The following is a 15,071-nucleotide window of genomic DNA, read 5'->3' as shown; positions in this document are numbered from 1 at the left end:
CTGTTCTACAAGTGGCAAAACTAGGTTCTGCAGTTAACTGAACTCTAGGTGGCACAAGTTAGCCTTTGTACTAGGGTTGGGTTAAGCTGCTGTGTCCCTTCCAGACATCCTGAATTGCAGTAGAATAAAAAGGTTCTGACTGGTTTTTTTGTTAAGCTTGTGTGCTTTTTCTCCAGAATCAACATGTATGGTTATGCAAAATCGCATTTTTTCACATCAAGCTTCTTTCATCATAAATAATCTGGGCTTTCCCTTCTTTTGACAGTAATTCCCTGTGACCGTGGACACACACTTGTCTCATGTGTCCAGGTGAGGGATTGCAGTAAAGGCAAGCTTTGTATACAGACCAGTGTTCAATACTTCTTTTTCACTGGCAGTCTTCTAGATTAAGAAGCAAAAGACCTGCATTCATTTCAGGTCTTTCACCTGAAAAAGTGTTTGATGGATTTCCAGGGCCTCTAGAACAACTCAGTTTTCCATGTCTTTCAAACCATGGCAAAGGTTTCCAGAAATTACTTTCAGAGAAGTTTTTGAACTTACACAATTGTTTGTCTACATTAAAGATGACACGTTTTCATTTGTAAGTCCTTTTTGTCCATCCCAGATCAGAACTACGACATAGTCACCATAGGAGCACCAGCAGCTCATTGTCAAGGCTTTAAATCAGGTGGCTTGCGGAAAAAGCTGCATAAATTTGAAGAGGCAAAGAAACAGTAAGTAGAAATACTATTGTGTCAGCTATTATTGTGCCTTTTCCTCCTGGTCCATGCTCAGTTATTTGGAAAATCATTCCATTCTGTTTTTATTTCATTCAATAGTACTACTATACAATATTTTGTATTGAAGATTTTTCTGTATTTTTTTTTCCCAAAGAAGGAGAGGGAAAACAGTTTCCTCCTTATTTTACTGTATTTCTTTGTTTACTGATGGGCTCTTTCTAAGAGTCTTTTTATGAAAACTTTAATTTTTCTGAATACTTGTTAATTCATTTAATTTAGCTATTTTAGGTGTTGGGTTTGGGCTCTGCCTAATTGTGGGTCAGAACATTTGCTGAACCTCCTCAGCTGCACTACATCATGCTTCAACCCATTATTTTCAGGAGACTTTCACCCCTCTCATAGCGTCCAGGTCCTGTTGCTGAGCTCTCTTTACTAGGAACCTGCTGTGCCTGATTGGTAAATTCCTTGTTGACAAAATGGGTTTAGTTCTGAAACTATTGCTGGAGGCCTTCCCACATTGCCTAAGGTTTATGCACAGATTGGGCATCTGAATTTGGCCTCTGCCCTAAAGGCAGGATGCATGACCTCCATGGTCCTGTCTGCAAGGACTGCCAAGTGACCTTTGTAGAAGTGTGGATGGATGAACTGTAGGAATTGCAGAAGCTGGGAAGGTCACGTTTGCTAACATGGCACCCACTCCAGATCCCAGAGAAGAGAGTGCTGCAGGGTCTGCATTACTTCTGCTACTGTATGGAACATTTAAGACAGAAGAGCAGCAGGACAAGGAGTCGTTTTAGTCAGGAAAAAGGAGACCTTGATAATGCCCTTCCAAAGAAAGGATAGGTAGGATTTAGAGCTGATAGGACACGGGAATGACGTGGGAATCAACTTCAGAATTAATTTTGTCAGTAGAGAAATAGCAGTATCTTGTGAACATCAGTCAGATATGTACTGATAAAAAGATTGGTGCAAAAACACCTAGTGTTAATTATTCAGGCTGACAGAATGCACTAGGAGAGGACTAGAGGAAACTGTAAACTTGGAAACACTGGTATGCCAGGCTCACCCTTTCTATTCTTTTGATACTACTATTGCTCTTTGAAATAACCTCCTTCTGTCAGCATAGCCACTGAAGTGGGCCTTGCTCCTGCAATAGCAAATTTCCCATGTGGATTTGTTTTTTCCCCTTACTCAATAATTAAGTTGATTGGAGAGTTTAATTTCTATCCAGTACTTTTCCTCTAAGCTTTTCAGAGCTGTTCCTTCTGGGTCCATGAAAACTGCAGGTTCAACACTTGATGAACAACTTTCATTTTAAGTACACTTATGTTATCAAAAAAGCCAGTATAGTAGAACTGAGATCCATCTCCTCAGTTTCATTGTTATATTCAGTTCCTTCTTCTTTCATTGGCATAACTGTGCTTGTTTCATTCATAGCGTTTGCCCAGATCAACTCATGGTCATCTGGCAATCTGTGGTTTTTTGTTTACAACTTCACATACCCACCTTATTGAAAAGATGACTCAAATAAGTTATTTCCCTAATCATACTTCGTTTTGTTTCTGCTTTTGGTATTTGCTAACAATCTGCTAATTTTATTTTGGTTTTTTGTTTTTGTAGCAGTTATGAGGAGTGTTGGTGAGTTTTCCGTTTCTGAGAGTTATATAGAGGGTTTCTGTTTTCTGGGTTGTTTTATTTTCCTTTTGTTTGGCAAAGATCTGGTGTGTTTTAAAGTGTGCAGGGCTTTTTAATGTCATGCATCATGGCATCCCTAATTGTGCTCTAAATAATTGTAGCTGCTTTGTAGAACATGATGTATGAGTGAATTTCATTTCATCTGCAACGTTTGTTTGCAATGAACAGCTAGTTTCCTGGCTCTCTCTGTTCATAAGATTAAAAAATGAAAATCAGAACACAAGGATTTTATATATTTTCCTTTGTTATTTCCAATGAAAACTATCTGGAATGAGAAACTTTTCTGCAAGTAATGGAAGATAATTAAGATGATTTTATGTATTTTAAAACCTTGATGGTAGCAGATTTGGCATGGTATATATTTTTGTAATCCATGTCTTTATTTAAACATTTTCACATAATACTTTTCCTAATTTTGTGGTGTTCAGTGCTATCAAAAGCAGACATTACCAGGTGGTTCAAAAATGCAGAAGTTCTGCTCTAAATTACTCTTATTAAGGCTGAACCCCTAATTCACTGAGAATTTAAGTCTGTGTTTCAGTTTGCGGGTATAATACAATGAGAGCTGTTCATTTGAAAAAGCAGTTGCAGGTTGGAAAGTAAGTATATGTGAATTTACACCATATTTTTTCCCCCAATCATCCTAGCAAATGTTTATGATTAAAAATATAATAATTCTAAATCAAATCTCAATATGCTGCATGGCCTTTTCTGCCAACTGTCTTTATGCATGTTAACCACACTGTCGTGGAAAGAAATTGCTCAGAGGAATTGTCACTAAGATCACCAGTCACTAGAAAGCACAAATCAAGTACAGGGAAAGCCCTAAAAGCAGAGATTAATTTGCTGTATGGGACAGCAGTACTGGGGAGTGGTTGTTCTCTGCCCCTGGGTGCGTGACCAGAGCACAAACAAGGTAACTCTTCCAAGAATCACTTCTGAGTTACATCCTTTGAAAACAAATGCCTCATCTTTCTTTTGTAATGGAACTCAGGCAGACACTGGCATTGGGCTTCTCCTTTGCCTTAATATCCGTTGAGGGACAAGAATTGGAATTGTGGCATGATTTTGAAGTGTGCCCCACGCAACCCTCGTGTCCTACCTCACAGATACGCTGCAGAAATGAACAGCATTGCTCTAAGGGTAGCAGAGGAGTTCACACTCCTTGGAAGTCATGATCTGTGGTAACTGTTCCTGAAAAAGAAACTCCTCTCCATGTAACCTCTCAGCGTGGCTGTCTCCATTTAACAGTGCTGAGATGGGTGCAGACAGTAGGTTCTTCTGTGCTGTTACTATGCTGAAGCCATTCATGACTGGAAAAAAAAAAAAAAAAAGATAATACACAATTGGTGTCCTGTGGTGCTTGATGCCATGTTGAGAATGGACATCATGCTTGGCACAGCTGGAGATGATGTAAAGGCCTGGTATTTGGGTACCTTTCCTACTGGGGAGGAAGAACCCAGCATTTTGCTTGACAAAGAGAGTAGGATCAGTTGGTTCTAAGTAATTGACTAAGAGCACAACTTCAGCTTGGAGTAATTTCCTAAGTTAAAAGGCAGCTTTCAGGTGGGATGAAATTACCCTTTGGAAGTGCTATTCTTTCTCCAGCAGTTGTAGAGCATCTGTCTTGGATCGAATAAGCAACTTCTGTAGACATCTAAACTTAAAAGGGCATAATCTGTTCTCCACTGTCAAACAAGCAGTCTTAGTGTAGCTGCATTATCCTCATATAAAGATATGTTTGTCCCTAGTTTAGTATATTGTGTGCTAACAGAAACTACAAAGAACAGTTTTTAATGAAGATGCATGTTGATTTTTTACATATCATAAAATTGCTTTTGCTGGTGTAACTTGATTCTGATCTGCAATAGAGGAAATCATACTCGCAGAAAGACTTTTTTGTTAATACAATAGTGTTTGCATTATGGATCTGGGTGGCATTTCTGTGTTAGAAGAAGCACAGATTTTCTTTTCATGATGTTAGTAGATATATGATAAAACATATTTGTAAGCAAGGCCTCAGTGAAGTATCTGTGTTGTAAGGAGAGGGAGAATGGAGCAAGATGTCTCTGCAAAAGGTGGTTATGCATCTGATGGCAAAATCTGTCACCCACATTCTCACTGTCCCTCTGGTGTACAAACTCTGCCCACAACCCCTTGGTGTTAGAGATTAGTAAATCTGCATCTGAATACTTTTAGTAAAGGCAGAGAAGTCTCCAGGATCATGTTCCTGCTGTGCAATTGCCCATTGGACTTTCACTGTTGATCACTAGTTTAGGTACATTTTTGCTGTCTGCCATAAATTCCCCAGCATGCCACTGTAATGTGTGTACCTCTAGATCAATTTCCCCCCTAAAATCAATCTTTCTTTTTCAGCACTTCAACAGGTTCCCAGTCTATAATATACATCCCACAGGACATTGTTAGAGCAAAGGAAATTATTGCACAAATCAACACCCTGAAAACACAAGTCAGTTACTATGCAGAAAGGCTCTCAAGAGCTGCCAAGGATAGATCAGCTAATGGCCTTGAAAGAACACTTGCCATCCTAGCAGATAAGGTAGGAGAATAATTCACTTCCCTGCTGAAGAACAGTGTGTTGTTTGTCCTGTCTGTACCTTTAGTAAGTTTTCTTGAAACGTATGTTTTACCTTTTTCAGTAGAGTGTTGTAACATGCACAGACCTAAACAAAGATTATATCAGCCTTTAGAAGTTCCTGTTTGTATTTATGTTACCTCCTACTCTGGGCACTCTTGCCTTCACCTCCTCTTGCAAGTGCAGTGTCCTCGGATTCCCTCTATTCATTCATCACATTGCAGTAATATGCATTCTTCACTTTCTTTTATATCCTTTTCTCCATAACCACCTGGGATTTTTAATGTTCTGAGTCATCTGTCAAGCAACAGCAACTGTGTGAAAGTTAATCAAACAATTCTATATTTTTCCACTGGTGAAATAAGGAATAATGGTGACACAGCCTTTGCTTGAATAATAGTGATGTAAACCAGTTATTTCATAATGTCTGCTAACAAAAAACAGACTGGACACAATCTTACAGGGAAAAAAAAAAACCAAATACAGTTTTACTGACCTCTTCTGTCCTTGAAGCAGATCTGAAGGCTCTAAACAGCAGTAGTGGCCAATCAGCTTACCATAAATTGTCCAGAGGAAGGGATGCACATACAACTTTGTATAATAGGACCTCATGTAAATGTACTCTTTATTATAATACTCTTTCTAAATTAATACAGTGTACAGTTGTTCTGCGGAATTTTCTACAACTGGATTATGTATATCTATAACATATTAATGTCTTGTTTGTTGTTTTTTTTAGTAGGCACACAGGCCACATAATTTTCATATTCATATGGCTTACAGAAATCCTTTAATAAAACACAGCTAAATAAGACAGGGAACAAATTGCATTGATTAGTTAGCTATACCTTCAGCCCTCCTCTTAAGTCTTGTTATGATTTCAGACAGGATAATTGGGGTGAAACCTGATCCTTGTGGTGTGGCAACTGTTGTGTAGAGTATAAAAATCATTTAATATAGAATGTAGTGAGTTTGAAGGGACTAATCAGGATCATCCTGGTCCTGCACTCCCAGACTCACACCATGTGCCTGAGAGCATTGTCCAAACACTTCTTGGACTCTGTCAGGCTTGGTGTTGTGACCACTTCCCTGGGGAGCTGTTCCAGTGCTCAGACACTGCACATGTGTCTGCACATTGTTCTAAGCTTTCATCAGATGGAGAATGAAGTGCAAATAAAGATGAATTGCACATTCCTCAGTGAAATTTTCAATAATTGCAAATCTAATATAGTAGTACTGACTTTGGAAATGCATAATTTGTGTTCTGTGTTCCTATACTATTTTTTAAGGTCATTATGTAAAGGTATTCTAAAGACACCTTCAAGCAATAGTTTCTTTTACAGAATACTGTTTCTTTTTTTCTTTCTTGAAAAAAATGCAGCATAAATTGTGTATGGAATAATAAAAAGTTTTCCAAAAGTGAGTCTTTTTTGCTTTTTAGACCCGGCAACTTGTCACAGTTTGTGACTGCAAGCTATTGGCAAATTCAATACATGGACTGAATGCTGCAAGGCCAGACTATATAGCTTCAAAAGCATCTCCAACCTCTGGAGAAGGGGAACAAGTGATGCTAAGGAATGATCAAGATACACTTGTGGCCAGGTGGACAGGAAGAAATAGCCGATCTTCTCTGCAGGTGGACTGGCATGAAGAGGAATGGGTATGTTTGCACAGTGATGAATCCTTTGTTCTTTTTATTTCTTTTTTAATAGGCTCTGTAGCTGCTCACCAGATATGCATAGGATGAGTATGTAGGAGGTATTGGTCAGCTGGCAAGGATGTTGTCTCTATGCTGCAGGCAGTTACTCTTGGCATGGGAATACAAGCAGGCTTTAATAAATAGTTCTGGATCTCTTAAACACCGGAAACTGTTCGAGTAGGTGTATAGCATTTTTAAGGTGAGGTCCAAGGGAAAGTAAATAGCTTTTCAAGTGAAAAATGGACCACACTACAATGGGCTTTTGCACTTTCCCAAATAAAGTGTATTTTGTGGGTGCTAGCTATGCAATTTAGCCTTCCTCTTACAGAAATATTCCTGTAAACATTTAGAACTTGCAGTCAATCACTGTTTTGATTATGAACAGCATTTTAAAACTGTTTGCATAAAGTATTTAAATTATTTTCTCTTCCACACTGCCAATCAAAATGAGAATTTGACTGTAAATTCTGTCATTGTGTTAAATAAACAGAAGTTAACTAAATCTCACAAATAGTCAAGATTAATTAAAGCAATTATTAATATCGGGAAATACCAACTTTTAAAAGAGATTCAATTCATTTTGGAAATGATTCCTTGCTAGTTGTAATTATTTTGGCATACGTTGACTTACAGTCAAAGTCACAGTAATACGATAATTCAGTATTTAGACATGACTATAATATAGTAATTTTTTCTGAGTTACAGATTTTCATTGAGTTACAGAGAAAAGAAGATGTGTGATTATATACAATTATTATGTCAAACATGAATTTCAAGAGTAAACAACAGTGCCAGCTAGAAATTGGAATAATAGGGCAGGAAGAAGAACTTAAAATTGTTTGGCAAGCTTACACAGAAAATAACTTTGAAATTTACCACACAAGTCATGTCACTAGATATTGTTGACATCCTGGTATATATTATTTATATGCCCATAATTTGTGTATGCACACATGCAACCACAATAGCCCACAGGATAGTTTGCAGAGGAATTCTGACTAGAATCACAGGAGGAAAGGTATCGCCAAGGGATTTGTTACCCAATGTCTCTCTCGGTTTTAAACTGAGAAAGAAATGTTTTCTTTTCAGGAGAAAGTTTGGTTGAATGTTGACAAAAGTCTAGAGTGTATCATACAGCGAGTGGACAAGCTTCTCCAGAAGGAGCGCCTGCAGAGTGACAGCTGTGAAGACGTTTTCCAGTGTGACGTCAGCAGCACTAGTAAGAAAGGTAATCGGGACAGTCGTGCCTACTGGATAAATCCAGAAGATTTAAATGAGACCTCATCATCCTCACCACCTTCATCATCCTCACCACCATCTTCATCCGCACCATCTTGTGCATGCCATTCTCTCAAGACAAGTGCGTATGCCAGACACTGCTTCTCACTGCTGCTCTCTTCCTGTGTGCTGGCATCATTCCTAAGCCTCCCCTACTCCCTCCATGTGTTTTGAGCTCAGTGTGGTGTTAACCACTGATGTCAGGCAGAAAGAGCTGTTGGGTATTGGGAGCTGCTAAGCCCATTACTTATTTTGAAATCCTGATCCCGCTGAAATCATTGCCAAATCCATTGATGACAGTAGCACTTGGTTTTCACTCTGTGTGCTTTAAGCTAATAAAACAGTTGTATGGGTAACAGACACCACCATATGATAGACACCACCTCTGGTAGATTTCCTGCTGGCTTCAGCTTCTTTGCAGCAATTAAAGCTTATTACAGGTAAATAACACATAAGAGAAGTGCAGGCACTACTGAAAAACTGATAGTCCCAGCTGGTCTGCTAAAGCATGGGAGAGGACCCCAAGCAATCCCATTAGATTGAGCTCAATGTAGGTGAACCTAACATAGTTCAAAGCAAATTTTAACCCAAACTGTGGTGCTGAGGCACTCAATTATTTAGACTTCTTGTAGCTGGAATGTAGGAATTGGCAGTGCAAGTTCTTAGTTGAATAATCCGTTCAAAATTTAAACTCAAGTGAGTGCTATAGTGAACCCAGTGTAAAGTTGTGAGCATGTGAATGAAGTAAACCCTTATCAGTTTAGACTGACAGTTTGGCAGCTGTGAATTTCAGAATTATTTCATTTACTTATGTACTTGATTTATTCTCGCATTCTTTGCCTGTGGTCACTGATTTGGTCACTTAATAGTGCAATAGGTGGGCAAAGTGAAGCTCTAAAAGGCCTGATCTGTGTTCTCATTTCCTTTGTCCTGTTCTGTCTTCTCGTTTGATGGCCCTTTGTCCCTTATGTGTGTCTGTGACTTCATGTCCATCGCATTGTTAGTGTTGCAGTGGAAGGCAGTGCCTTAAGAAAAAAAAGGCAAAAAGGAAGTGAAAATAAAGGTTAATATATTTTTTGTGTAGCTTTGCATGTTACCTATAGTTTATTTAGTGTCTTAGACAACCATATTTTTCTGGATTAGACTGACAGTTTTCTGTATTATTAAAAAATAGGAGACTAGGTTCTTGTTTCATTAATCTCTGACTAAATTTCTTCTACTGGTTTGATACCTATAAATGGTTTTGTTTGCTAGCTAGTTTACACAAAGATTTATATGTAATTACATGTAAGTTTAATCACTAACCTTCAATGCACATTCACATAAATGATTAAATGTTGTGGATTTTTAATATTAAAAATGCACAGGAAAAATCTGTGTTGACTGTTATCAGAAGCTTTTCCCAGGACAATTGGATGCTGAAAACACCTTAGAACAATATTTTTCTACCATTTTCAGTGGATCTTTTAAACTACTTTGGGTCTTGACAGTTACACCACATAAAAGTGGAATTGGCTGTGTGACCCTACCAAAGATTTTTTGTGCAAAGAATTTCTGCAACTTTTCCCTGTTGTCTCTCCAAAACAGGAAAAAAAAAAAAAATCCTTCTGTGTAACTGACAGAACCTGGGGCAGGATTGAAGGACAAGGGAGGTCCTTTCTCTAAATTCAGAATCACAACATTTTGGTTTTGTGTATTGAAAGAATTAAAGTCTTTCCTGTTAGTAATTCTGAGTTTTGAATAAATGAGCAGAGAGCAGACAGAAATTATTTGGAAAACAACATAAAACCAAGCCAAGCAAGATAGTTCCAGAATTGGTAAGAGAGGGACTGTAAAATTTTATTGAAGGGTCTCTCTAGGAGTGAATGTTTGTGAAAGAAAATATTGCCTGAAATAGTAGAAGGGAAACTTAAAAAAGATATTTTCAAACGTACTTAGGTTGTTGGCTTAGATATTCATTACTAAAATCACATGGGGACATATAGTTTCTTTCGTGAACATGATGGATTTTCATTTACTGAGAGGTTTTTTTTTTCTGATTATCTAGCTGAGATGATTGTCCTGGTGCACACTATTGAATTTTATATTTTATATGTTATGTTCAGATTTATAATTCATTGACTAGTGAATCTAGATATAAACAACAGAAGCTTAAATCCTGTTAGCTTCGTAAACTACTTTTCATGAGTGCAGGACTTGCTATAACAGGGCTTATGTTATTTTTTATTGTTAGCATTGACCTGTAGTATGTTTTCATCTGACAGCTTGATCCTCCCACTGAAATGAGTATGGAATACTCACTAACTTCTCTGGTGGGGTTTCAGCCCTTAACATATGTTCTAATGTTTCTGTTAATTATGTCAGAAATTGTGTAATGGAATTTTGACTAAGGTAGCAAAGTACTGTTTTTTTATTACTCTTATATTGTGGGAGGCTTAATGTCATTTTCTGTTGAGTGCATTGAATTTACTGCTGATCTTTTGCTCTTCTGTTTAGCAGCCTTACTGCCAGCTTAATCTGTAAATGCAGTAAACCAGTGGTTCTCAAATTATGCCCTGTGGATCCCTGGGGATTTACAGTGCACTTGCTGGTGATCCACAGCGAGCCTCTGAGCTAGCAGGTACTGGCTTTCCTCCAAGTCCCCATCCAGGTGTTCCTCTGATCAGAACAATGGAGTGAAGGAGACAGCCCATGCCCTCGATGCCTGTGGGCATCAGAGTATTTCTGCCTAGCTCCTCTTCACTCAGTGAAAATGTTTGAGAACCCTGGCACTGCGCATTTGAGTTGCTTGTATTTAGACTGTGTTGCTGCTCCTTAATCATGCATGTTGCCCCTCCATTTCTGTGCAGATTGCAGCCCTACTCCGGAAGAATCTGCCCCAGGTACGTGCATTCATGGCTTCTGCTTCTTCTGAAAACTGCAGGGGTTTGTTCATACTTAACAAATGCCTTGCTTTAAGATGGACCATTTTGAAATGGCAATTACAACACCACGTGAGTTACCTAAGCTGTTGAGCAGTTATTTCCTAAGAGTGCAGGGGGTATCTGGTCCTTTTACATGTCCAGATATGGGAGAGCGCTTGTTCAGGGCCTCTTTGATTTCTCCAGCTGATGTGTTCTAGCAAACTGATGTAGGTTACAATGTAGGCCTCTTCGAAATGTCACTGAAGTCTGTGGGAGTCTAAGGTTTCAGACATGCCCTTTCACATGGGCTGTTGAGCTGGTCTTTCTGGATGAGAAGTCGAGCAGAACATGGTGGAGTCAACAAGGCTGGTGGAAAATCTCTGTTGTGGGTGCACACCAAGTCGTACTGGGGATTGCAAGTCTCATGTTTCAGGATACAGAATTTCAGAGTCTCATCCCAGTGTTAACCTTCTTTCTTCTGTCCTTGTCCCTCTGTACTTAATATGAAAAGACTAAAATATATTTTCAAGGCCTTGGAGGACAGCTGTTTTAATAATATTTTTATTGCCCTGGAGAAGAGAGACCCTTAGGACAAAAAAAGCAAGAATGTTTCCCACCTGACACTACATCCTATAATCTTTATGTATTTGGTTCTCTTAATAAGACATTAATTTTTTATGCTCAGTAGTATATAGTCAGCAAAAGTTCTCTGTATGAACTCATTGGCCTTCCCAAGACCCCTACCTTGTTCCAACCTAATTTGAGACAGGGAGTGCAATTTGGTTTTTTACTGTTATTTTACTGTTAATAACAACTGCCACTGACTAAAAAAAAAAAAAAAATTAACACAAGAGTCACCGCTGTGAAGTAAGTAAGGTTCAAAAATCATTTAGAACTTTGCACACTGACAAGGGTTTGTTTTTTCATGGCCATAGTTTTAAACCAAGAGAATACACAGAACAGAGTATTTTTGCTTGCTACCCCAGTTGAGTCCCTGCCTTCTATGTGAATGTTGGAAGAAAAAACCTATCTAGTAATTGCATTATCTTCACCAGTGTATTTTGTGATTACTAAATATAAACATATTGTTAAAATAAAGTGCTGTCAGACTCACTACAGTTTTAAATCTTTGCTGAGTTAGTAACCATTTACATATATGTACATACAGTCAATAAGATGATGATGTGCTGGAAGATATTTTCAGCTCCTTTTATTCTCACTTGCTTAAGAAAAGCTCGTAAATGCAGTAAGAGAAACACTGTTAGTTTCATCTGTATTTTGCTTTCTAAGTGTTCACAAGGCCATGTTATGGCATCTGACTAATTTTGAGATAAAATATTTAATAGAATTTAAAAGTCAAGCTGTGATTCCTTGCCTGTTCTTATGATGTTTTGTGCTTTTTTTAAGGCAATGAAACAGGGTCAAACAACTTCCCCTTTGTGTAGTTTGTTAGGTTATCTATCTACCACATAGAACAAAAGCCAAAATTATAGTTCTGTTAATCTTGCCAGATATGCTTCTGTTAGCAGACTTCCAGAGTTCCCCTCTTTGGCTGGTTATCAAAGGAACATTTGTTATTACTGACTCTTAGTTCTGCCTCTGAGTCAAAATCCCAAACAATTTATTTTAAGGGTTTTAAGTGTCTCATTCATGCAGGTTCTGGTCTGTACGTTGCCTTGTTCCTACAGCCAGCTGGGGTGGGAGTTGTGTGTGTGCTGTTAGTGAGCTCTGGTTCTTTTAAAAAATAGAATATATTGTCCTGCCATTTAAAAAGAGAATGACTTGGACAACTCAGTTTCAGTTGTGTGCTTCCTGTGCAGGACCTTGAACAGAATCCCTCTGGGTCATATCTTGCGTATTTCAGTGGAAGAAAAGCTCCAAAGTACTTCCAACAATCTGTATGACTCCTATCTAATTCACTATGTTTAATATTTCTTGTTATCTAACTTAAAGCCTTTAAAACTGCGGAGGAGACAGGAAACACTTAAAAGAGTACCTACATTAATTTCTCACCTCACACCTTATTATTCTTAGCTGCAAATAGATGAGATGAGCATCATCCTGCCTCACTGAGGTGCAATAAGAAGCAGTAAGGTGGTGAAGCAATTGAATGATACACCTATGAGCCTAGAGATTCAAAAGGCAGGATGTTTGGGAGGAATCTCGTTGACAGAAATGGCACATGGTCCCTATTTCTGTAATACAAAGGGCTCTTTACTGTCTGTCCATGTATGTGCAGTGAAAGGGTTTGTTTGAACATGAACATGCAGTTATATACACTTCTGTATATAGCTGTTCATGTTTCTGTTATGATTTCCAAATCAGCTATTGTACAGCCTGTTTTGTGGGCACAAATTCTGGTAACTTTTACATGGCCTGGAAAGTCATAACAGCTTTACAGAGTAAAATTCTCCATATTTTCCTCATGCAATATCCCTACTGTAAGGTTACTTAATTATTACAAAGCAGGGAATAACCATCCAGCCAAAATAAAATGAGTTCTAAATTATCAACAACTTCGTCTTGCAACAGGAAGTTTCTTCTTAATGTGTGCTTGTTTCAAATAAAGTACTTCCACTGCTTCTAATTTTTTTTTTTTTTCAACCAGGTGAATGGAGTGAAGCTCTTTATCCCTTGCTGACCACACTCACTGACTGCGTAGCCATGATGAGTGACAAGGCCAAGAAAGCCATGGTGTTTTTATTAATGCAGGACAGTGCCCCGACAATAGGGCTCTGCCTGAGCCTTCAGTATCGCAGGGATGTTGTCTTCTGCCAGACTGTAAGCAAGCAAATATGCATGATTTGATTTCACTTCCACATTTGATGGGGTTTCTATGAAATATGAAAGATTACTCCTTCCAGAATTTTTCAGATCTCTTCCCAGGTTTGACACTGATTTCCCCTCACAAGCTGTGCCATCCTGTCCTTACTGGTTACTTACATGCATTTTACAATTCATAAATTGTCCCCTTGGATATACAGTCATTCACTATTGAAAACAAAAATTATTCCAGAACTGGTAAAAATGCTAATATACTAAAATATACTGCCATATTCAGAAACAGCCTTTGCCTTCCAATGCCACCAAACCAAAGCAGAAGAAAGATGTGAGAGAGAAGGGCAAAAAGGTCTGTGAGTAGCAGATGTACTTCCTTAGTTACCTTTTGTTGTTTTCTGCATTGAGAAAACCAGCAGGACATATGGTGCCTAAGGACAGAAGTCCAGCTGCAGGAAGAGAAATTAGTTCTGTTTTTTTTTTTCCCAGAAAGTTCTGTTTCTGGACCTGCTGGCATCTCTTGTGTCAGACACTGACTAGTAGATGTCTGCACTAAAAAAATTTCCACTGTCCACAGAAAAAAAATTCTTCTGTCCACTACACTTCTGTGGTGTATCTGCTTTCCTGTCAAATCACTATCTTGTTCATTTATTTCAAACAGTTTATTTCTTGGACTTCATTGGCAGGGCTTTTGTCCCATACTGTAATATTAAAAATGTAAAGCTAGTGACAGGATGAGAGGAAATGTCCTCAAGTTGTGCCAGGGGAGATTTAGAGTAGATATTAGGAAAAAATTCTTATGGAAGGGGTTGTTAAGACCCGGAGTGGGCTGTCTAGGAAAGTGGTGGAGTCACCGTCCCTGAAGTGTTCAAAAAATGTGTGGATATGTCCTCAAAAAAGTTGAGGACATGGTTTAGTGGTGTACGTGGTGGTGGTGCTGGGTTGGACTTGGTGATCTTGGAGGTGTTTTCCAACCTTAATGATTCTTTGATTCTATGACCTCATAGAGATAAAATCAGGGAATTTTCCTATATAAAACCCACTTCATAATGCAGATAATTTTTCAATTCAATCCTTTTAATATGTTTGCCCATTAAGATCGGGACTTTATTCTTTTCTATTTAATTCTATAACAAAGTCATACACCTGTATACATAGTATATGGCCATCACCTGGGAAATTCCTGTGTGGACAGTGAATTAAAACTAGTATTAGAATTAATCTTAGGTGATAGTACTGACCTTAGTACTAGATCTTGAGGATCTTGTTCTGAATATCTTGAAACACCAGAGTTTAAGTCTGCATAATGCAAACAGATACTGCATTTTTAAGCTTTCTCAAATGTCATTTTTGAAAAGCAATAATTTATTCATACTATCAAAGTTCTTGGCCTGGAACTAGCT

At 38.2% G+C, this 15,071-nt stretch overlaps 1 protein-coding gene across 25 annotated transcripts in view; it reads left to right on the top strand.

The window, feature by feature from the left end:
* INPP4A (inositol polyphosphate-4-phosphatase type I A) overlaps positions 1-15,071 on the top strand; it is a 107,398-nt gene that overhangs the window by 72,310 nt on the left and 20,017 nt on the right. For 19 of the 25 annotated variants that reach the window (XM_072932430.1, XM_072932436.1, XM_012569592.5 and 16 more), the window contains 7 exons: positions 605-713; positions 2,340-2,357; positions 4,791-4,974; positions 6,452-6,670; positions 7,799-7,937; positions 10,837-10,869; positions 13,499-13,671. In XM_072932430.1, the coding sequence (XP_072788531.1) occupies positions 605-713; positions 2,340-2,357; positions 4,791-4,974; positions 6,452-6,670; positions 7,799-7,937; positions 10,837-10,869; positions 13,499-13,671 (875 nt within the window). The remainder of the gene's footprint in view (positions 1-604; positions 714-2,339; positions 2,358-4,790; positions 4,975-6,451; positions 6,671-7,798; positions 7,938-10,836; positions 10,870-13,498; positions 13,672-15,071) is intronic. The other 6 variants (XM_012569593.5, XM_072932457.1, XM_072932429.1 and 3 more) reach the window with 3 other exon arrangements.

Source organism: Taeniopygia guttata, chromosome 1 (assembly GCF_048771995.1).
Source record: "Taeniopygia guttata chromosome 1, bTaeGut7.mat, whole genome shotgun sequence".
Lineage (NCBI taxonomy): Eukaryota > Metazoa > Chordata > Aves > Passeriformes > Estrildidae > Taeniopygia > Taeniopygia guttata.
The sequence above is the reverse complement of the archived record's forward strand: the minus strand, read 5'-3'. Positions and strand labels throughout refer to the sequence as shown.